We start from the raw sequence: 22,577 nt of genomic DNA on the forward strand, positions 1-22,577 counted from the left end.
ATAACAGTGCATCATTGTGAAAGCTTTCTTTGTACTCTGAGACTTCATTTTTTGGCTGTAGCATGAATTGCACTAACAGTGAGGTCCCGCAGCAGGTGCTGTGCTGTAGGAAGTGGGAGAAGTGGTTGGGTCTGCCTGGGTGGCAGTGGTTGGATGTGGGATGTGTACTTAACCCTGTGGTCTCCTTTGCAGCCCTGTGTGACATGCACCCCATGAGAGCACTCTTCCTCATCCCACGGAACCCGCCCCCAAAGCTGAAATCCAGAAAATGGTAAAAAGATGTGCAAAGTGTAATTTCTGCAGCAGCAGGCTTGCGATGATTTTTAGCTCTCTGGTCCAAGAAATCATGATCTTATTAAATCCTGCAATGATCTGTGTTGTCTTTCCTCCACTGTCTGTAGTGCTGGGGTGCAGAAGTAGTTTACCTTTGGGAACCAACCCTGTTCTTTCCATCTCTGGATGATCTGCAGCATCCATTGCAGTCACTGAAGGCTGACATGAGTGACTGCAGTTTTAGTCCCAGTGCAAAATGAAGCCTTGCAAATGTAGTGCTTTATGTCACTCTGGGGCAATGCTTTGCAAACCAATTGGAAAGGTTTATTATTGTACCCTGTTTTTCTGTCTTTTTAAGGTCAAAGAAATTCCTTAATTTTGTTGAAAGCTGCCTTGTAAAAAATTATTTGCATCGTCCGTCCACTGAAACCTTGCTTAAGCACTCTTTTATCCGAGACATGCAGAATGAACGGCAAGTGCGCATCATGCTGAAAGACCACCTGGATAGGACCAGGAAGAAGAAAGGAGAAAAGGGTAATGTGGCAAAAGGAGGAAAAAAAAAATGGGAGAGGAAAATAAAAGATACTGCAAATAGCAGGTCCTTTTCTGATTTTTGATGGTGGAGTAAAAAGGAGATACACCTGAAATACTGGTACCACAGAAAACTGAGGAAGTTTTGTTGCTGGTAGCAGTGGGGTCGTTTTGCAAATCTCTGCAACAGCCTTGATCCACAGTGGTATGTAATGCTAAAGTCTTCAAGAGTTAACTGATGCTGGTTCACTGAACACAACCCAAATGCTAATGTGACCAGAGTCCAAGTAATGCTTAGGCTTCTATTTTCTAAATAGAGTATCTAAACTGTACTCCGTGAGCCTTTCCTAATCTCAGTTCATCTCTTGGTTCCTGATACCTTTATATGGTGATGCAGCAAGTAAATTAATTATAGCTTGTGAGTTCTTTGGAGGCAGAAGCATTTTGTAGTGGAGTGTACAAGTCCTTGAAAAAGCTTCCAAGATCCAGTGACACGCACACGGGTATAATTGGTTGGTTTTTATACCAGATGCATGAAGTAAAAGAGAGAAATTGAGCTGGTTCCTTATTCTTCAGAGCAAAACTTGGAAGAAGCAGGGTTGGAGTGAGAATGGTCCATATGTCAGTGCACAGTTTGATGTGCAACAGAGAGTGACGTAGCCTGCTGACCTGTTATTTTCCCTACCCTCTCACCTCTCATTCTCTTGTGTGTTTACCAATGGGAGGGGCAGTGTGGAGATTAGTGACTATGAGGGCAAACTCACAAAGTGCTGTAAAGATGATAAATTAATTTTTAAACTCTTAAGTATTGATTTGACAATAGGAATATTTGTGCTTAAAATGCAATTGGTGTTGCATTGTAAGTTTACTGACTCCAGTAGTCATAGAATTGTAGAACTGTAGAACGGCTTGGATTGGAAGGGACCTTAAAGATCATTCAGTTCCAACCCCCTACTATGCCCTGGTTGGCATCCAATAGTTCATGCTACCCAGAGCCCCATCCAGCGTGTCCTTGAATACCGGCAGGAATGGGGCATCCACAGCTTCTATGGGCAACCTGTTCTAGACCCTCACCACCCTGAGTAAAGTTTTTCTTCCTAACATCTAACTTAAATTTCTCCTTTTAGTTTAAAGCCATTTTTCCTTGTCCTGTCACAATCAAACCAGGTAAAAAGCTGGTTCCCCTTGTAAGCTCCCTTCATGTACTGGAAGGTCGCAGTGCGGTCTCCCTGGAGCCCTCTATTCTCCAGGCAGAACGAGCCCAGCTCCCTCAGCCTTTCTTTGCAGGAGAGGTACTCCAGCCTTGTGAGCATTTCATGGCCTCCTCTGAACTCACTCCAACAGCCCCACATCCTCCTTGCACTGGGGGCCCCAGGCCTGGATGCTGTACTGCAGATGAGACCTCGTGAGAGCAGAGCAGAGGGGGACAATCCCCTCCCTGCCCACTGCCAGCCCTCTGCTGACACTGCCCAGAATACTGGTGGCCTCCCAGGCTGTGAGCACACACTACTGGCTCATGTCCAGCTCTTTGTCTACCAGGACCCCCATGTCCTTCAAACCACTTGTCACCAGCCTCCACCTGGACGTAGAGCCATTGACCACAGCTCTCTGGCGGCAACCATCCAACCCATTCTTTATCCAGCCTTCAAATCCATATCTCTCCAATATTGAGACAAGGATGTGGTGCAGGACCATATCAAAAGCCTTGCACGTATCCAGATAGGCTATATCAGTTGCCCTTCCTTTGTCCACACCTACTGTCACTCCACTGTAGAAAATTCTGTCACCTCTTTCAGCTGTGGGCACTTTCAAATGGAAAGACATCCTGTTGAAAGGTTTTCACGAATGCACTTAAAGGAGTAAAGATGTGGTGATAACAATCACGTGTTGATAAGTTTACAGTTGGACCTGGAAAGTGCTGGTTTTAATCAAAATTCCCCTGAAAGAACAATGTGAAACTGCCAGACTATACGCTTCAAAATACTGATGCCAAAAAAAGTTAAGTAAGTCCCACTTTGGTCCTGCTCTGTATTTTAGCTGTATGGCATGCTAATTTGAAGTCTTCCCTTATGAGTTACCTCCATGGTACTCTTGAAGAGAACCATGGCACTCTTGAAAAGAGTAAAAAATGTGGGTCACCTTCTCCTGAACTGCGATGTCAAAACTAACATTGCTTGATTATCCCCATTAAAATTGTTCATTTTAATACAAAAAGAAACACAGATTCAATAAGGCCTCAGTTTAGTTATGCAGCAGGTATGCAGTAGCAGAAAAGGTCATATAAGTCTTTTATATCATATCTAAATTTATAGATGAAACAACCCTGCTGCTGATGTTGGGAGGGTTGGCTATTGCAGTGGGCTTAGCTTATCATATTGCAGATTGTAAAAGCAAGTTAGTTTTGCAAAATCTGTGTAGTTAGTGAGGGGAAAAAGTGAAAACATGTAAAGGGGCCCTTTGACCATGATCTGAAGTAGGCTTTGTGTTGCATATTTGAATATCTTCTGCTGTGTCCACTCAGCCTCTTAGTGCAACTTAGGGCTTTTAAATTCCTGATGAGCTCCATGTAGTTCAGTTTTAGTGCTCAGAAGCCAAGTTCAAGATAACATCTTAAATAACAATATCCTCCACTGGCATTTATTGGTCTCTCTCTTTCTCTCTTTTTTTTTTGGTAGAGGAAACAGATTATGATTACAGTGGAAGTGAGGAGGAAGATGATGAGCTGAATGAAGATGAAGGAGAACCAAGGTTAATTTTATGATTAGAATATAAAATTTGACTGGCCAACCTGTTCTCACTGAAGGCTGCTCTCCTCACGCAGATTTGCTTTTTTACCTTACTCTAAATCCCTTATCTACTGTATCCACTCTGATAGCTTTAACTGTTTTGTAGCTATTGAATATAAATGCTGAGCGTAACAAGCTGCTGCATGCAGATGCATAGTCAACATGGCAGAGATTTATCAAATCGTTTCCATTTGCTAACACAGGGACAACAAGCAGTTCCTTGTATTTTCCCTGCTTTAATGCTATGTTTAGTCATATTGAAACTTGTATTTTGTTTCAGCTCCATAGTTAATCTCCCTGGGGAGTCAACGCTCCGTCGTGAGTTTCTGAGGCTGCAGCAGGAGAACAAAAACCGTTCTGACCCTCAACGCCAGCAGCAGCAGCTGAAGGACCAGGAGAAATACAAGAAGCAGCTGCTGACAGAGCGGCAGAAACGCATCGAGCAGCAGAAAGAGCAGAGGAGGAGGCTGGAGGATGTAGGGACGGCTTGCATTGTTATTCCACATCCCCTCACAAATGAAAAATGTGCCTGTAGAGAGTAGGCTATGAAAGGCAAGAAGGCTGTGCTAAATTGTCAGTACAACCTGTCATGCAATCTTTAACTCTGGGAGAATGTATCACTTTTGAACATAATGATATTAAGTGTTATAAAAAGGGCTTTGTTCTTTTTCTGCTGACAACCCTGCCCTGAGCTTTGTGAGCTGAAGATGCAGGACATTTCTCTTGAGCTTGGCTGAAGAAGCCCAGGCAGGTGGGGAGAGAGGTCCTGCTTTCTTTCTGTTGTGTTGTTATCGCTCTTCCTGATCCAGAGTTCTGGCTCTGCTTCTTTTTAAGATGTTACAAGATAAGATGCCTTTTCAGCTGTCCTACACATGATGGAGTGGCAGGCATTGCTAAATCATCAACGGGTCTCTTCTCAGGAGCATCTGATGAAATTCAGGCATTGTGCAAGCAATGGCATTTGTGAAGCATGATGCTGTTCCAGCAAAACTGGGGGACTCTCAGAAAACCCTTCCTTCTCAAAATGACAGAAAGATTAGCTGTCAACCACAAAAAAAAAGTTCACGTACTTGCCTAAATGAATGGCAAATCAGCCCTCAGCTGCCAAAAGGGCAAAGGTTTCATTTCATATTTGATAGTTACTGTGGTGGCAATCTGTGGCTGTCTGCTCCTGCTGTGCTGTGGTCGGGTATCCCGTATTACTGCCTGCACCTCAGGAAATGAGCCTTGTGATTAATGACTACTGGCATAAATAATTGGTGGGTACAAAAGGGAAACAAAATAAGCAGTGTTATTCCCTGGCTCTCTTCCAGCATCAGAGGCGAGAGCAGGAGCTCCGAAGGCAGCAGGAGTGCGAGCAGAGGTGGGCTGAGGCTAAGGATGTTCAGAGGAGAGAGGAGAGGTGTAAGGAAGACAAAAGGGCTGTGGAAGATGATGAACGGTTCATAGCAGATGGGCAGAGGAAATCAGAAAAGAAGCAGGTATGAAAGGGTTTGCTGGCAGCAATTTGCAGCTCCCTGTTCCTGTAGGTGTCTTTCTCAGTCCCCTTGGGGTTGTTGCCATCCTCTGAGTCACGGATCAGAGAATGACTTTTTAATGCATTAACTGCCTCTTGTTCTCAAATACAACCTTTTCTGGGTGCAAATTACTTACTGAGTTACCCCCTTGAGCTACAGCAATGGCACTTCCTCTCCTTGAGGGTGGCAGTTCTGTCACTGCTGTTTCTCCTTGCTGAAGTTATCTTCAGTCACTTTAATCTGATTTAAGGTACCTTTACCCTGAAAGTTTCCAGCGTGAGCTCAACTTAAGCTTAAATCTCCAGAGTCTACAGTTTTGCTTTGGGTTGTACAAAGGATAGTCTCTTACTCACAAAGTAAAAATGAAATTGAGGTTACTTTAATGCTGAGGTCTCATTGTCAAGTCTGATACCTTGACTGCAGTGTTATCCTAAAGTTGCAGCAGATGAGCTGATTCATCATCAAGAAGAGGCACTCAAGGAGTGTTTAATTAAAGCCCTGTTTTTAGGAAAAGTAAAAAGAAAAAATGCAGTTTTCTGTTGTGCTGTTCCAAAAGCCAAACGTTGAGCATTTGGAGTTTTTTGCTTTCTTTTCCCCAGAGTTGTGGCTTTTCTGTCAGTCTGGCTGCAGCTGTGCTCACTTTGCTCTTTTGAAAAGCCAGTATTCTCAGCAGTCACCTCAGTTGTCCTTCGAGGCATCATTCTCTCTGATGTTCATCATTCTGCTTTCAGAAAAAGGTGGAAGAGGTGCAGCACAACAGGAAGGGGCATCGAACTCTCCCCAAAGATCAGACACAGCTGCTGTCTCTCCAGCATGACCACAAGCAGAAGAAGAAGGAGCCTTCCAAGAGTTCAAATTCAGCAGTACATCTTCCATCAAGCAACACAACCAAAGAGGTACCAGCTCAGTCACTGTAGTGTTTTGGTGCAGTTTGTTATGCTGTGGTGATGCTGGAGTACAGTCTGATCTTTACATTTACAGCTAGACCTATGTCTTCCTACACAATTAGGCTACAGTAAATCCTTTTGCCTCCATTAATGTAGAGAATAAGGAAAAGGAATGGTTAGGTGTCTGTCACTTCTACTCGAATTGAAAGAAGTGTTTGGCTGTGGTGAACCAGGAATCATGATCCCTCTGGTCAGCTAGCTGTCATTCTCTTGTTTCCCAAAGAGAATTAAGGTAGTGTCATCTGAGGTTTTAACAGATGTCTTTGCCTGACTTTTGGGTTCACAAAACTGATGTAGACACAGAATAGCGTTGTGCCTCCCAGGCATGGGTCTCTTTGTCACTGATGTCAGACTGTGATGCCTTTTCTCCTCAGATTTTAGGTAGATTAGATTTGGTGGATAAGGGGCACACATAGAGTCTTCAGTAAGAATTCTTGTCCATTTCATTCCTTCTTTTAACTTTGAAATATTCTGTATTGCAACTTGTTCTACTTAAAAGCTTCAAGTCCATTTCACATATGTTATCTCACCATTCCTGTTACTTATTTTTCACAGGTATGTGAACCTGTCTCTGTAGCTGGTATGATTTCACATTACCAGAGCAAAGAACTTGGCTTGGTCAGTGTCAAAATCCTCAGCAGCTTACACATCTCTCCTCAGGGGTGGCAGCAAAGCATCTTTCATAAATACCCAAACCAGGCACATACATAAGTTTGTAGAAGGAATGCAGAGTGCTGCTTATTAACTTTTTGCTGCAGCTTTTAAGCAGGTGCCCTCTTTGATGTCACCTCTGTCTACGTGCAGCTGGCTCCCTGAGGTGAAATCTTCTGTGATGATAAGCAGTGAAATGAAACACTTTTTGGTAGGATTATTGACATGATGAATTTCAGTAACTGGATGGAGCATGCAAACAGCTAATCTGCAATGTGAAATCAACAGAACAAAGGATATTAAGTCCCTCGTTAGAGCAGCAGTTTGTGAAAACAATAGAATGTCTAATGCTGTTTGAAGTAAAACTTAACTGTCAAAAAAATGCCCAAGACCCTAAGGCTTTATTGCATTGACTGATTAAACATGTCATTATTGAAATTTGAATGAGCTCTTTTGGAAATCGCTGTTTATTTGGTGACAGAGGGTGGGATGTTCTTCTGGCTGGAGAGAAAGTTGGGTGTGGACAGAGCAGTAAGCGGTTTTCACTAAATTCATGACATCTAAGTCATTGAAATACTTTGCTAGGTTTTGGCGGGTGGGAGGAAAATGCAACTCTGTTTAATTCATTTAACTTTCTTTTCCATTTTGCTATAAGTCAAAAGAGCTGTAAAATGTCAGCTCACTCTCCTGTAGTTTTGTCATGCGTTTTCTAAGTGACCCCTTTATAGCAGAATGAAATGAACTGTGGAATTTAGTGTAGGCGGTCACTGTTAGCTTTTGTTGTAATGGTGAAATAAAATATTAGTAATTGCAGGTGAGTTAGGCACACGTGGAAGGAAAACAGTAGGAAAACAAAAGGGAAATCACATCCACAGATCGGCCCCTTAGGTTCATAGTGTGATGCTGGTACTGATGACAGTGGTGGGTACCATCATGTACTCTGGTTTTGAGGACAAATTGTTTTACAGTACTTCTTAATCTCAAAACTTCTTGGAAGACGCAGATCCTTCTATTGAATCCTAATTAATGCAACAAGGTTGCTTTTGTTGTTGTGAAATTTGATGCTTTGCAGTGATGTCAGCGGACATAACTATTTATGAGTCAGAAATGCTTTAAAGTTTTTAACAGTGATAATTCAATGAATTTGTTCCTGCTAGTATTGGTCCTTAGCGGTTTATTAGCCAAAAATATGCCTGTTCCTGTACTGGGAGAGGTCTGCAACATACTGTAGAGTGAGTTCTTTTTTTCCATGGTTTTTGGTTCTCAGTGGCATTTCCAGGACCAGCTACTGATACAGGAAACTAACGACCTCCAGAATTACTGTTGAGCTGAAGCATTAAAAACCATCAAAAAATATCCTACAGCCTTCCAAAACCTCAAGTTTAACATTTGGGGCCATGGGACTTTTTCTTGGGAGTTTCTCATCTTTGCCATCTCGCTCGTCCTGTGGCAGGCAGGTCAGGGCAGATTTCCCTTCTGTGTGCAGATGTGAGCTCTCTCCCTGTGCTGTATCTGATCCCAGCGGCACCGCAGCTGGTGAGCTGGGGGAAGACTCTGAGCTCGAGTTTGGTGCTGGAACATGAAGTTTAGTGCTCAGTGCTGGCACTGGAAGCCTGGAGTGTCTTCTTGAGTTTGCACGTGGATCGTAATATGCTGCATGCAAATACTTGCTGAGAGCAGAAGTGGAAGTTAAATTATCATTTCTAGTTTAGTGAAACCACTCTAATTTTTACATTTTCTTCTTCTTGGTCAAATTTGCCTTTCGTTGTTAGGAGTTGCAAGTAATGAAGATCTGGCCTCGAGAGTAATGTAACTTCTCAGTTCACCACGGCTAGAATTTCTCAATATTTGGCTGTGGTTGCTTGTCTAATATGTTTTAAAGCTGCTTTCCCTCTGCTCCCAGTTAAGATCTGTGAGACTAAGGGGAATCATTTCCACCTTCTCAGCAGGTCCTAGACTGGATTCAGAATATGCTTACTCCCCTGCTGTAGGCACAAACACCCAGATATATTGAGAGGCACCGTTAAGAACATCTATCCAGACAGAGACAACTGGGTACAAGGTGGCATTAATCTCTTGCTTGCAGAGTAGAGCTGCTAAAGTTAGAGTTCCTCAGCTGCTAAATCAGAGGATGAGCTAAAGATTTATGCTAGAGATGGGAATGAAACTGGGAAGAGCAGCGGGGTCAGAACCCTGAGTTGGAGATTTTGTAATAACAGTGCCCTCAGGACATAGAAGGACAAGAAGTCTCCCTGTCCGTTCCATAGGGCAGTTAACATACCAAACAACAGAGCATTAGAAGTGTCTCAACATAGAAAGCTGCTTGCAGTAAAGTCAGTGTTGTAGAAGAGGGTAATAAATTCACAGCAAAACAGGTTGCGTGCTGTCAAAGGTAAATAAATGCAGAGAGATGGTTCCTCCCAGCTAAAATCCTAGCCTGCAGCAAGCAGAATAGCCTCGAATAAAGCAGATTGCAGCTCAGGCATGTCAGGTGCCCCTTGTCCTGCTGTGGTTTGGAAACTTAATGAGAAAGATAGAGTTGCAAATGGAGAGGCAGTGCTGGTTTGTATTGTGCCAGGGCTGACCTCCTCAGCAGGACCTCCTCAGCAGGGAGGTCCATCAGAGTCTGTGCGGTTCTGTGCTGCCATTGGAGAGCATCCAGGCCATGAAGCCAAGTGCACAACACGCCTCTTCTTTTCTCCTTCGCAGGCCGAGGACCGAAGAAAGAGAAGTGATGGCACCCAGCCTGCCCTGCAGTGGCCTGCGGCGCTGGGGCACGACGCCATGCCACAGGCGAGGGTGGGCTCTGGCAGCAGCTCCAGCCCCTGCACCCCTGCGCTGCAGAGAGCCGTCTTAGTGCAGGTATGGTGTGAGTACGGGTGTGGTATCACTGCCCTGACACGGGGAGGAAGGTGCCTGAGCAGGAAGGTGCCTGGTTCCCTTCACTCCTGCCATGGGAACCAATGGAGGCCCATGAGAGCTTGCCTCCGATTTTCAGTGCCACCTTGTGCTGCTAAGTTACAAGTGGAGTTTTACTTATGCATTGCAGCATAGGTTTAGATAACAGTTATTTTTATATGCTTGATGCCTGACTGCTGACTCTCTGATATTACTCTTCACTGTTTCATAAAAAGCCTGAATGACTGCGCTGTTATAGCCCCTGGATGATGTATTATTTATATGGTGCCATAAATATGTGTGGCAGTTTACAAAACAACTCTAAAGTCAAAATTTGTATCCCTGAAGACTAGGTACAGAAGCAAGATTGTTAGTGGTCTTATGAAATAATCTACAAGTATAAGGAGATGGAATGAGGACTAGTTACCAATGCAGAGTCAGGTTTTGCTTGACGGTAGAGCATGGCAGGCCTGTGAAGTCCTGTTTCTAGTCTTCGATTTCTGCATCAGCATTTTTTAGATCTTCTAGCCCACACCTGTGAATAAGAGTTAATACTTGAAAACGTGCATAAGGGACTCCTGAGTGCAAAAATAGATGTGCTCTGTGTCCTGTGTTGTGCGCATCCACTGTACCCCAACAAATATACTGTCCTATGATGGGCCTACAGGCTGAGATGATCTTTCTTATTTGTGCATGTGGTTATGTGCTTACTTTCTTGTTGAGATACGAAGTATTTTACATACTTTCTTGTCGTTCCACCTCCCAGACTGAGCTTTTCACTCCTCCCTTATTCCAGGGTGCTTCTAAGCGTTTTCTCCTTGTTTTTTGTGCTTAGCTCTGCAGCTTCTGTATACTTTTACCAGTTTGACAGAAATCACCCAACATCTGTCACTTGAATCTGTTACATCACTTCAAAAATTTCAGAGTTAAACATATCTAAAGTGGTACCTAAGCAGATCTCTCTACCTGTACAGTGAGAACATCCTGGGGAAGTCGTGCAGTAGAATCCTCCTCGAAGCATTTTAGCTCCTGCTCTATCTATCATCTCCAGGAGTGCAAATTCAGAGTACCCACTGTGCCCAAAAACTCAACTTCCTTTCAACATCCTGTTTTTTGACAGTGTTTGAAATGAGTAGCTTAGACTGCAGTTACTTTTTTTCTTTCAGAAGGGACTGTAAGAATGTATAAACAAAAGAAAAGCAAGACAGCAAGCAGAAAACAAATAAACTCCTGTGCCTCCTCCTGCTCCCAGTGCCAGGGTTCCCCTACGGCAGGCTTCCAGGCCCAGTGCTCTACTGCCCTGCTTCTGCACATGCCCTGGAGTGAGTCTGCATGAGGCAGGTAATAGCTGGCTGGTGGCCTCCTCAGGTCCTGGTGGTGATGGCAAAATCAACATGGACAGCTGTTGGGAAAGGAAAGGCCCAGTTTCACCCAATAGCATTACCTTGAGAAAATATTTGTGTATCTTTTCACATCCTTTTTTTTCCATGGCACATTTGGCAGCTTAAGTCATGAGTTTTGTGACTGGTCTAAATCGACAGCTGTAGCATTGACTCCTTAGAGAGCTGCTGCGAGGTCTAAAATAAGTTGCTTATATCTTAGCCTTGGGCAGCTCCCTTCAGGTGAATATTTTGGCCCTATAACAGAAGCTATAAAGCACATACTTCAGGAATTCTGCAGAAGCACACTAACTGTACAGAGGGGAGTCCTGCCCTGTTACGGTTTCACTTTGTGGGTGAAAGGAGCTGCATCCTAGCATGGCTATGACCATGCCTCCCACATTGCCCACGTTATGTCACTTTGTCCCTTTGCACCTTGTTGGGGCTTCTTTGTTTGGTAGCACTTCTCCCAGCTGTTCAGGGAGTGGTAAGGAACAAAGTGGAGTTTATCACCCTCTTTCACATTCCTTGATAGAAACTACATAATAAAAGTTTAATGCTATGTTAAGTGATAGCGTTACTTAGGGGTAATAGCAAGCAGCAATTTATAGTCATTACTGTGTGATTTCCCTCCCTGCTGGGAACTGCCCTGTTACCCACACACAGGTCAGTGATCCAGCAGGTAGGGACCATGTGGACAGGGAGAAGCCAATCCGTGGTCTTACCTGCTGTGTTAGCATGGAAACCAGATGAACTTCGATGGGCAATTTATAAATCTTCTTAAGGGCTGTATTTCATTCTGCTGGCTGGCAGCAGCTGTTGATGCTAATAGCTGTGTTGGGAAATGCTGCCTGTGTTAACTTCATAAAGTGAGGAAGGCAATATGAGTGATGGGCCAGTTAGTCACCTGGAGATGAAAAGACTTGCAGCAATATACTTGCAGAGTTCAGTACGTGGCTGCCTTGTTGATTTAAAGTAAAAGTGAACCACAGATTTAAAAATGCAAGCTGAATTCATCACAGATGTCTACACTGAAGAACTTTCAGCCATGTTTGAGAAGGAGCAATCGTCTGTCATCACTGCTCTGCTCAGGCAAAAAGACTTCTTATTCTAAATGATCCCATCCTATAAGATTGTACGGCACCTCCCGGTTCCCAAACCTCTCTCACAACGATCTCACTGGAAATCCTAACACAGTTCCTGAGAGACAGCGGGCATGATTTCTCAGTGTCATGTACTCTATCTGTCTGGTGAGGGAAATGTGAGATATTTCCAGCTCAGAACATCCCATTTCCACTGCTTTGTACCAGTTCTGCCTCTGGTGAGCTGCAGCATGATGGGCAGTGGGGCTCTCTGGCAGTGAGATGAGCCATTCTGGGCAGCCCATGGGATTCACAGGCTGTGAATAGAGTCACTGGGTCTGTCTGTCTGCCCAGCATCTCCCAGTGTCTGAGTAGAGGACAGATTTAGCCCACATCTGAAAGGAACTCCTTTTTTTAATCGTCTCTTTTGTTTGTCCTGTAGGATTTGCTATCTAGTTCTCTACTGTCTGGAGTAATGCAGCAAAAATAGAACAAGAAAGCTAATGGTATTAGAATAATTAGCTGTGCATGAGGTCATTGATTGAGGCAGTATCCCAGATCTATGCATAAATTTAATGCAATCTTTTTCCTTGTGCTGTTTTGTAACAGCAGTTGCACATATCTACTCCCATATGAAGATTCAGCTCAAATTCATCACTTGGATGTCCCCCAAAAAAGAGAGCATAGCCTTTCTTTTTAAAATGTCTTGTTCCTAAATCTTCTTGATCTAATCGGTCTTTTGTACTGTATAGCCTTATTGTTGGTAGGAAGCAGTAGGTTTTTGCCTTAGCTCTATGAGGTGTGCCTTTGTGGTTTGAAGGCACCTGGTGGGTAACGTTGGCTACCTGTGCTTTCTGTGCAGCAGAGGAGCAGCCCTTCTTTTAGTATTACTTAGAATAAAAACAGTTTAAGGTTCAAGTCTGTGTAGTTTAGATTCATTATTAGGTGCATTTTTGTTGGATTTTTCTTTTTCACCGTACAAATATTTTTATCTGTAGAAGCTTAAGGGCATGACAAACACTATCATTTTGGGGTTATCTGAGACATTTTCACTTTGCTTTGGAGTTGTATGATCTTTTAAGTCCTACAGAATCATAGAGTGGTTTGGGTTGGAAGGGACCTTTAAGATCATTTTGTTCCTGCCCCCCCTGTAGGCAGGGAACCTCCCTCCAGACCAGGTTGCTCACAGCCCCATCCAGCCTGGAAAATCATCCCAGAAACAGGCAGCATGTCTCAGTTTTACATGGAACTGGGGAACTGGGCTGTCCCTGCCAAAGAAGGTCCATGGATACCAGCTGCAGAGGGAACATTTGTGTTTTAGAGTTTCTCAGTCACTTAAATTGTGAATCAGCAAAGCTCATCCCATCCCCACTTACAAGCAGGAACAGTTTTCTGGTACGCTGCAGGACTCCAAAGCTGGAATTTAGGAAGAAATTTAAGTATCTTGTTGAAAAACTGGCCAGGAAAAAAATCTTCCTATATTCTGATAATAATATACTTGCTATAAAAGCTGTTCCTGCCCCTAAGATGAGTCACTTCAGGGGAACACTTTGCTGTTGAAATAATTCTGGTTAACTAAAAACTATTATTAGTGACAATCATGTTGGACAAAAAAAGGGATTTGGACAAAATGCAAGGACACGGATTATGAGATGTTGTAACTGCTGAAAAAGCTATTTTCTTTAAAGGGAACCCAAAGAACATGTTATCCCCAAAAGGCAGCAGAAGCACCTGAATATTTAACCAGGCAAACTCCTCAGAAGTGTCTTTCTGCAGCTGATTTGTCCTTGCTGGACTCAAAGGTTGTGATGGAACATTTGAATGGTTGTTTGACATCTGTAAAGAGTTTTAGAATTTTAGAATTTAAGTGGTTTTAGAGTCACGGGGAGTTCATATTTCACATTATGTTTTCATTACTCTGTGCTATTTTTTAATAGTGTGAATAACTTCTCTTAAAAGTGAGCTCCGTACTGGGGAGCTAATTCTCCTGCATTTAAACTTGGATGCAGACAAAAATTTCCGGCCTCTTTCTTTGTCCTGGGGGCTGCAAGGCTGCTGGTTTGCAGTGCATCTGAGGCAAGGGGCCTCCCATGTTGGTGTGCAGAGCTGGGTCAGTCGGGCTGGGGGGATCCATGGGGATCCCTGCTCCCTCTTTGCATGCCAAAGGGAAGCACTGAGTGGCATGGCTTCAGGCACTGCTCTGCTGCCTGTCTATTTCTGTCACATTCCTTTGGTTCTGGCTTAGGAGTCCCTCTGGACGGACCCATCTCACACTCCATTTCCATGTTTTCTGCCTCAGTCTTGTGTCCAAGAAGATTTCTCATTTCAGGGAGGATCAGTGCATTCAGTTGACGTTTTTAGCTCTTTTCCTTTCTTCCCCTTCGGAAGATTCAAGTGTGATAGATTATTAATGTGTAGAATTCAAGGGAACTTTCCTCATTTATGTATTTATTTTAACACAGAAAGTTAGAAGAACAACTCTTGAGTATTTTAGATTGAGTGTACACTGCTTACCTTCTGTTCCATTGGAATGAACGCCACATTTGCTCCTCCCTTCACCCAAATTAGGGCATTTGCTATTCTGTTACCCAACCTGATATCACTGAAGGCAGCTTTTAAACATAGGTGATCTCAGCAGGGGCACCCGGACATTACTGTGCATGAGGTGTAGTGTGGGCCGTTTCTGATTTTTTTCTTACTGCGGTCTCAAGTTTTCTTCCTTTTAGACACTTGTTCATCTGTTACAGAGGCACCCTGTAACTGCTGGAGAGTTGGAAGCACTTCCACTTGGCAGTTTGTCTGCACTGACTGTAGTTGGATGGTGGGCTTGCAAAGACTGAAGTATGCATAGCTGTAATTTTTGTGTCACTCGGTTAAACGGTTCTGTGTGCATCGCCAGTGATGTGTTAGCTCCTCCACAGATAAAACAATACCAGATGTATGTACAGCATAGATGTTTTTAATATGTTGTGCCCTTCACCTTGAAATGTTTGAACCTAGCAAGCTGTAAATAAATAACTTTGCACCAAACAAGGTGAGTAGGGCTGTATCGAAACACAGTACTTGTTATGCATTTACTAAAAATTAGATCTCTCAAAGAGAACCATTGATAACTGTTGGCACTGGGACATGTTGTATAGAATGAAGAAGTGCAATTCAATTTTTTGTTTGTTTTAAGTGTGACAATTTCCAGGCCAGTAGAGATGTGTACCACAGCAGCTCGCTGTCAGACATGATGACCACACTAGTTGGCCTTGGACAGGATGACGTATTCTGGAGCGGAAGTCAAAGTGGAGAACAGCCCCCAAAGGTATGTCAAACTCAGATGTTCAGCTCTGTCCACAGCTGATAGCACTCAGCTCAGTTCCCCTGCACTCTGTGCTACCCACCTGCTTCACTTCATGAATCCAATCGCTTGTACAGTAATTGATTAGTAATCACTAATCTAGAAAGAAGACTCTGTAGGTAAGGATTTGCTTCCATTTCTGTGCACACTGTGGTTTGTTTCAGAAAAGCACATTAATTTGTATAATTCAGGTGAAAGGTTTCTGATTGTTCGGTTTTTTTTTTAAACAATTCCTAAAAACAAGGGTGTTTGTCTGGGATGTGTGTATGTGCATGCATGTATGTATTCTTTCTAATACTTTGCAGGTGGGATGTATGCATGTCCTTTTTCTCCTCCCCACTTTCCACACCCCTCTTGATATGCACAGTTAGATAGCAATGCAGGCTAATCCACCACCTACAAAAAGCTGCATTAAGTGACTGCAGATGTGTTTTCCTGTCTGCTTTAAATATTGACCAGGAATAGTACTGACTCCAGGGAAAGGTGCAAACCACTCACAGGCTGCACCCTGACAGATTGCAGTGCAAATTGGAAGGACCTGCTGCTAGTTTGCACCTTCCAGGGTTGATATGAAAGACAGCTCCACAGGTCCCACTGATGCACTGTTCTTTTATGTTGGTTAGTCTCATTTTTGTATTGATGGAATTAAATATTATTAACTGAGTTCATCAGTGGCACTAAAATACTTGATTAAATCCTTAAGGTTCCAGAAAGGACAACCTCCAAATTTTACAGCAGGGATCAACCTGGCCAACAGAGATGCCATTCAAGGTAAGCTCCGAAGAATTTGATACTTATGTAATGGTGATTTATTGCCAATAGGAAAACTATAGCCAATTTATTTAAAACCGAAGGCATAAACTCAGTAATACTAAAGCTAACATGGGTTCATGCCCTATTTGATGGCAGTTACAGTTATTTCACCTTTTGTGTCAGTTTGTCCACAGAACTATTCAAACTCCCTGATATTAAACCTGACAGAAGCATCTAAGCAAGCTTCCTTTTAATGACAGATGGACCCGATTTAAAGACAAACAAACCTGTTGTAGATCTCCTTTTCTCATAAGGCAATTTTGTTTTCTAATGGAAAGCAGTATTTTTAATATATAAAGGCTGATCTGCATCATGCCACGAGTTGTTTCATTTGTTTCAGCCTGCTCAGATTGACAGAGTGGTTGCCACACAAGTTCTTCATCCGTTTGCCAGTTCTGTAGTGCAGCCATTTAGCAGCTGCTTGTCATCTGATAATGTTTTACTTTTCCTTCCCATCAGGGCAAGTGACTGCTGAGAGTGCAGATTCTGTGAGATGCCAGCCTGCTGGCACCTGGGGGTGGCAGGAGTGGGTGCTGCTGGTGGCTTGGTCAGGTTGCTTTTGCAGATGCTCTGTGGCACATTTGCACCTGCACTGTTGTTTTGGAGGAATTCTGTGCCTGGATACTTTGCTAAGGGTGGCCCTGGCCCCAGCTCCCTATCTAGGCACTGTAATTACAGCTGGTGGCTGTAGCTTTGATCTGCTCCATAGTAGCTCGTGCAGGCACATACGCTGTCTGTAGATTTATCTTGAATATTCTGGCAGCGTGCCCGTCAGGTGAGTGTACTCTACATCCCAGGAGAAAGAACCAGGGATGAAGAGCTCAGCAGTACAGGGCAGCTGACACAGGATGGCTAACCAGGGAACACGTGAGGGACTGGGGTTGGAGAGATCTGGAAGGGTGGGAGTTTCAGCTGACATAACCAAGCAATGTGCAGTGCTTTGGAATGGTTACTTCTGATGAGCCAAAGTCAGAAACATCACCTGACATAAACTTCAAGTGAAGCCAAACCTATATTAGATTCTGCTTAAAAATTATAGGGGGCAAAACAGGAAAGAAACGTGTAGGTAAGTCACAGTGCTACAAGTGAGGGGATTCTTAGCCTGGAGTTGTTGGGTACACCTCACTTTTGATTTGCAAGTTTGGCAGCTTGTTTTACTGCCTTATGCATTCCTTCTTCCACTGGTAAGTAGGTGATGATGTATCCTGCAGGAGGGGGGTAGAAGAGGTTTCACTATTTGTGAAAACCATGAGATTTGGAGTTAGGAGTGAGGATGATCTGTAGATCAAGGGAGAATTACATGGAGTAGGGTGTTTAACAGTGACTTGGAGCACTGCATTCTCCCAGACTCCCAGGGGGAACTGCCCCCTCCATCTTCTCTGGTTACTGGGTGGCCCTGCCTGGAGCACCAAGGAAGCAGAGTTTTTGTATAGAGAGTACTTTATCATACACTGACAGCAGAGAATTTGGTTCCATGGCCTAGGAGGTACGTTTTGGTTGTGTTTTTAAATACCAACAGCCTGATATGCTTTCTGTTTTTCTGTTCAGTAACAGCCATCAGCTGTCCCCAGGGGGACACGCTCTGAAGGTCAACAGCAGCAGCAGCACTGCTGGCAACAAGCCGTGGGAGATGGCATCTCATCAGAACAGCCGACCCACCTCAGGTGATTCCCAAGTCAATGGTTCATCACTCAAAACATGCAAAATTCCTTCACATAAAATGGGCTTCTCTGGAGTGCTGGGTGTTACGTTTTTGTGGGTTGGTTTGTTTGTGTAAATGAGGTGATATAAATAGAAATACCACCTCACATTTTTTTGAGTCAGTAAGTGACTACAAACATATTTGCATACAAAAAAAGAACTTAGTTACTTCAATTAAGGAGTGAAAAAAAATATTTCTCTTGTACATACTGACACTACCGAAACTCAGCAAAGCTGACCTTGCAGATACACAGATCTAATTCAGTGCTAATACTCACCCATTGTCATTTTCTGCATTAGCCATTTTTTGCATTGCCCACTAGTAAGATGATACAGATGAGCAGTTGTTGCACACCTATATTTCTGCACTTTAACACTGTGCTGCCTGATGGAAGCCTAAGGAAGCATAAGACTCTCCTTTCAGCATCTTGTGAAACATTCTTCCTCTAATCTGCAGAAAGAAAGTGGAACTGAAAAAAAAGGCACAAGAAGTTAAAAGGTGGAGATAACCTCATCCAGTGTAAGCACGGTGCAGCATTGTAAGATATCTCAGTATCAGTGGTAGCAGTGGAAGAAGGCAGAGGGCTCGCTGATGGTTTTACAGATTTTTTGCGGTACAGGCTCTGGTTCCTGAGTCCTGAGCTGAAACTGGGGCAGAAAGAGATGTGAAACAGAAATGGAAGGCTTTGTTCCTCCATTGCTATTCCTCTAATGCCTGTTCCGTGGGTCAGCTCTAGGACGATTTCTTGTATAACTCTTTGCAAAACAGTATTTTAGAGTACTTTGCATCAGGCTTGATGCAGATGGGTGACATGGGGAATCACGCCCAGTTCAAGGCAGGGTGGATGCTAAAAATGTTCTGAAACCACAGCAGTGAGTTGCTGAGGTCATTTATTTTTAAACTGAGGCTCACATTGTTAATTTGCAAACCCTTGATAAATGCAGAACAAATTGCTTATTTATTACATTTAGACAACCAAGCCAATTTTGCTTTCCCTAACCATACAGGGTAGGGAGTGTTGCTTCAAGTGAAAACCAGAGCACAGTTTAAACTGCTTGGGGTTTGTTTCTTTTTGCTCTTATGTCATTTTATGTTTGAATAATAGCATGATGATGAGCAACGAGCAGCAGCCCAGCTCAACTTTGCAGCGTCTGCATGATGTGTAACTCCTGTGCTATTTTGGCATGGGGAAATGAAAACCTCACTAGCCTTGGAAAGAATAGTAAACCTCCCTTGTGGTTTAAACTGTCTCCTTGGGTTCTTAAGTGTCATGAAATTACAGCCAGTTCTGGCATATGGTGTTCCAGAGTTTGTTGCTTTCCCAAACCCACAGGGACAGTGAAATGTGCAGGAAAGGCCTATAAATACTTTAAAACTAATATTGCCGCTGAGTTGCTTAGGTACTCATTGACCAATAAGGAATTCTGAATTTTAAAAGCTTTGCAAAATGCACAAATGCATGAAGCTGCCGTGATAAAACTAGCTAAATTACCAAATACCAATCTTAATTTGCGTGAGCTTGAATTCTACCCCCCCAGTCTGGGAAGAAGTCCTGTCGGTAGCAGTGGAATGGTCTTGGTGGGAACTGCTGAGCGAGGCACATGTGTCCCACTGGGAGGGCAGGGGCACATCCGCCCTCCTGCTCTTCTCTTGTCTTGTGATTTGCGTGCAGAAGGCAGCATCCCTCCAGGGCTGCATTTGCTCTTCCCACATAGCTCTGTTTCGTTTGATCACTTGCAGGAACCCCTCTTCAGATGGCAGCAGCACATGCAGGAGCCTTGGCTCCTCCTGTCTCCATTACGTGGGTGTTCAGGAGCCATGCAGGCACGGTGCGGCGCCTGGGGGGAAGAGCAATGCCACACTTCCCCGTCACCAGGGCCTGACCTCGGCTGTGTCACGAGGTGCTGCACTGCCCACTTCTCCATGGGGCTGAGTGGAAGTGGGAACCTTGAGTCCAAGATGCACAGGGGAAGCAGGGTTGGAAAAATGGTTCTCCCTGTGCTGCTGTGGGAAGCGGTGAAACCTCTTCTGCTTTTAGCTTTTTGCTTGTTGAGAAGAGGGGAGTTCAGTGCGGCTGTTTGCCCCAAACCCTGGGATTTAGCCTCTGTCTGCAGGCGTGGGGATGCAGCTGGTGGCACCTCAGTGTGAGGATGTGTCCAGCTGCTGCTGTGTGATGAGCCGCCCCTCAGTGCAGGGGTCAGAGGAGGGTGTTTGTGTGCCTTCACCCTTTGCCCTTGCAAGCCTTCTTCTAGTCCATAGAAATGTTGCTGGTGTACAGTGAGAGTGCTGCCACAGCTTTGTTCTGCTGGTCCTACTCGTGCAGCATGAATCTGGACCTGTACCAGTTTATAGCATTGAGGTATCCAGAACCACCAAGAAACTCAAAAAGGCTTCTCTCTGCAACAAACAGAAAAAAGAGGAAAAAAAGTTTGTTAGCAGATACTCTTGCCTGCCTTGGGTGATAACTCCACAAGCTTGTCTTACAGATCCTTTCTCTCACTCTCTTCTGCACACACATTTATAAGAAATAATTTCTTTTCAGGGAATCCAGGACCTGCTAAGGGAGAGAATGCTTTGTCACACAATCACTTGCAGCTGCATAAGAAGCCTGAAGAAGTTTCTCACCCGGGCCAGATGGCAGTAGGTTCTTGTGTAACTGCTTTTTCTGACTTATTCTTGGTTTTCACTAAGGGCACACTTAGGCAGACAGCTCTGCTGTTGATGTGAGCTGCCTACTGCCTTCCCACCAACATCTGCCTCTGATGTCATGGGCCAACCTCATAACATAGGAGGCGTGACTTTGGAGTGGGCCTCATAAAACATATAATATAGCTAATGTATATAGGTAACAACATCTTAATTTTTAATATTTGTTATGAAGACATAAAAAAGGAGAGTGAGAAGACCATAAAAATAGTGGGATATTTGACCTTGCTTTTGTGAAACTAATGGATTGCTCTGGTTTGATGGCTGTGGTTCCAATTCTTAGTGAGGTCACAAGGTGCTCAGAAGAGAATTTTGATGAAATTTCATTTTTCCTATGCTTCATCCTTGAAAACAGTTGTTCACAAATGTACATAGTGCAAAAAGCAATGACGTGAATAAAGCAGGACTGTGAAGCGAGGGATGTTTCTCTTTGCTAAGACAGGGCTTATGAAAGTCCGATAGAGAGACATGATCAGACTTTTGAGTTGAATGTCTGATGACAGCTCTGTCCATTCCATTTGGAAACGTGCAGGTCGTATATTTATGCTGTCTGAAAATGGAGTCGCACACACACCAGAAAATGATGAAACTTAGTCTCAAATTCCTTTATCACAACAGCTGCTGTAACTTGAGTTAGCACTGCTCTGTGCCCTCTCCTTGTCCTGGTTTCAGCCCAGGTAGGGTTAGCAGCACACCAATGGTTGGTCACTGCTGAGCGATGGATTCACGCTGGCCACTGCCACGATGGAGCAGGGTGGGGGGGAGAGGTGGGTGGGGGGGGAGATATGGGGGGGGCTGCATTGCAAGCCATACAAGCTTAGAACATTCTTCTGTGTGAAATACACAGTTGTGATAGACCAAGAAAAGCATCAGCATCTGAAGAAAGCTTTTGGTATGGAAATTATTATAGCTAAATTTGCTGGAACAAGTACGATCTTGCATGTGCTGTTTAGTGATGTGCTCTTGCTTGAGAAAAACTGACCTAAGTAAGTTTTCTGTATTCAGAGCCCATGTTCCTTTGCCAAGGGGAAGGACAGTGCCAATTTGTTCCTGAAAGCAGCAGACTATTCCTCATCAAGTGACGAAGCCAGCAGTAGTGACGAAGATGACACGAACCATGCCAGGTTGGTGTGATTTATCTTCTCTTTCTTCCTTTTTATTACACACTTAAAAATAACTGGAAAAAGTTGGCATACATAAATACCTCCCCTCTGAAGTTGCTATCAGTCACTTATGTCAGCTGTAATTAAGTAGTTTAATCTCACTGTAATGAACTCCTGAGGGTAAATGTTTCCTCCATCAAATGTGTGCAATGTAATAAGCTTTGATGACTTGCTGCCCTGGGACAATGAAGAGATGTCTCGTTTTAACTGAATATCAATAGGCAATGCTTCTTTGGAGATTACTTCTCATTGATCTACATTTAAGTGGAATTTTTAAAGAAAAAAGGGAAAATCTTATACCTTCGTGCTAAATACAGATTGCAGTACAAAAAGCAAGGCAAGCTGACCCTTTTATTCATGCCCTGTTCACTCCAGTGGAAATAATTAGCACCAAAAAGCTGATAATTTCACCTGGACTACTTATAAAGTGGGCTTCTGTAAAATTTGCTGTATTTTTAATGTTATTTTGTACAATGGCTGCAGTTATCATATGTATGCTGTGGCTCCCGCCAAGCTGATCTCACATGAACTGTTTCTCTCTAGCTTTCCAGTTTCTCTTGATGATTTTGTGACTGACATCTTGTGGTGTTTTACCTGTCATGCAAAATATGTATTCTGCTGTGAAATAATGGACTGTAAATCTCTTGCTAGACCAAGGTGACCAGTCAGTCAATCCTACTGTCTAGAACAGCACACACAATTATTTTTTTATATTAATGAACAGAACTTCTAATTTCCTTGCAAAATGACTTCAGTTTAAAGAGTTCTAGGATTTACTTCAAA

General features: G+C 43.6%; 1 protein-coding gene across 2 annotated transcripts in view; it reads left to right on the plus strand.

Annotated features, from left to right (window-relative positions):
* The window catches only part of NRK (Nik related kinase), a 91,402-nt gene that overhangs the window by 41,672 nt on the left and 27,153 nt on the right, over positions 1–22,577 (plus strand). Inside the window, exons 9-20 of one of the 2 annotated variants that reach the window (XM_085230957.1) lie at positions 193–271; positions 632–807; positions 3,480–3,552; positions 3,871–4,066; positions 4,904–5,071; positions 5,839–6,003; positions 9,415–9,567; positions 15,243–15,374; positions 16,114–16,181; positions 17,772–17,887; positions 20,468–20,565; positions 21,637–21,755. In XM_085230957.1, the coding sequence (XP_085087083.1) occupies positions 193–271; positions 632–807; positions 3,480–3,552; positions 3,871–4,066; positions 4,904–5,071; positions 5,839–6,003; positions 9,415–9,567; positions 15,243–15,374; positions 16,114–16,181; positions 17,772–17,887; positions 20,468–20,565; positions 21,637–21,755 (1,543 nt within the window). The remainder of the gene's footprint in view (positions 1–192; positions 272–631; positions 808–3,479; positions 3,553–3,870; positions 4,067–4,903; positions 5,072–5,838; positions 6,004–9,414; positions 9,568–15,242; positions 15,375–16,113; positions 16,182–17,771; positions 17,888–20,467; positions 20,566–21,636; positions 21,756–22,577) is intronic. The other variant, XM_085230958.1, reaches the window with a different exon arrangement.

The sequence above is a fragment of the Meleagris gallopavo genome, chromosome 9 (assembly GCF_905368555.1).
Source record: "Meleagris gallopavo chromosome 9, MGAL_WU_HG_1.1, whole genome shotgun sequence".
Taxonomy (NCBI): Eukaryota; Metazoa; Chordata; class Aves; order Galliformes; family Phasianidae; genus Meleagris; species Meleagris gallopavo.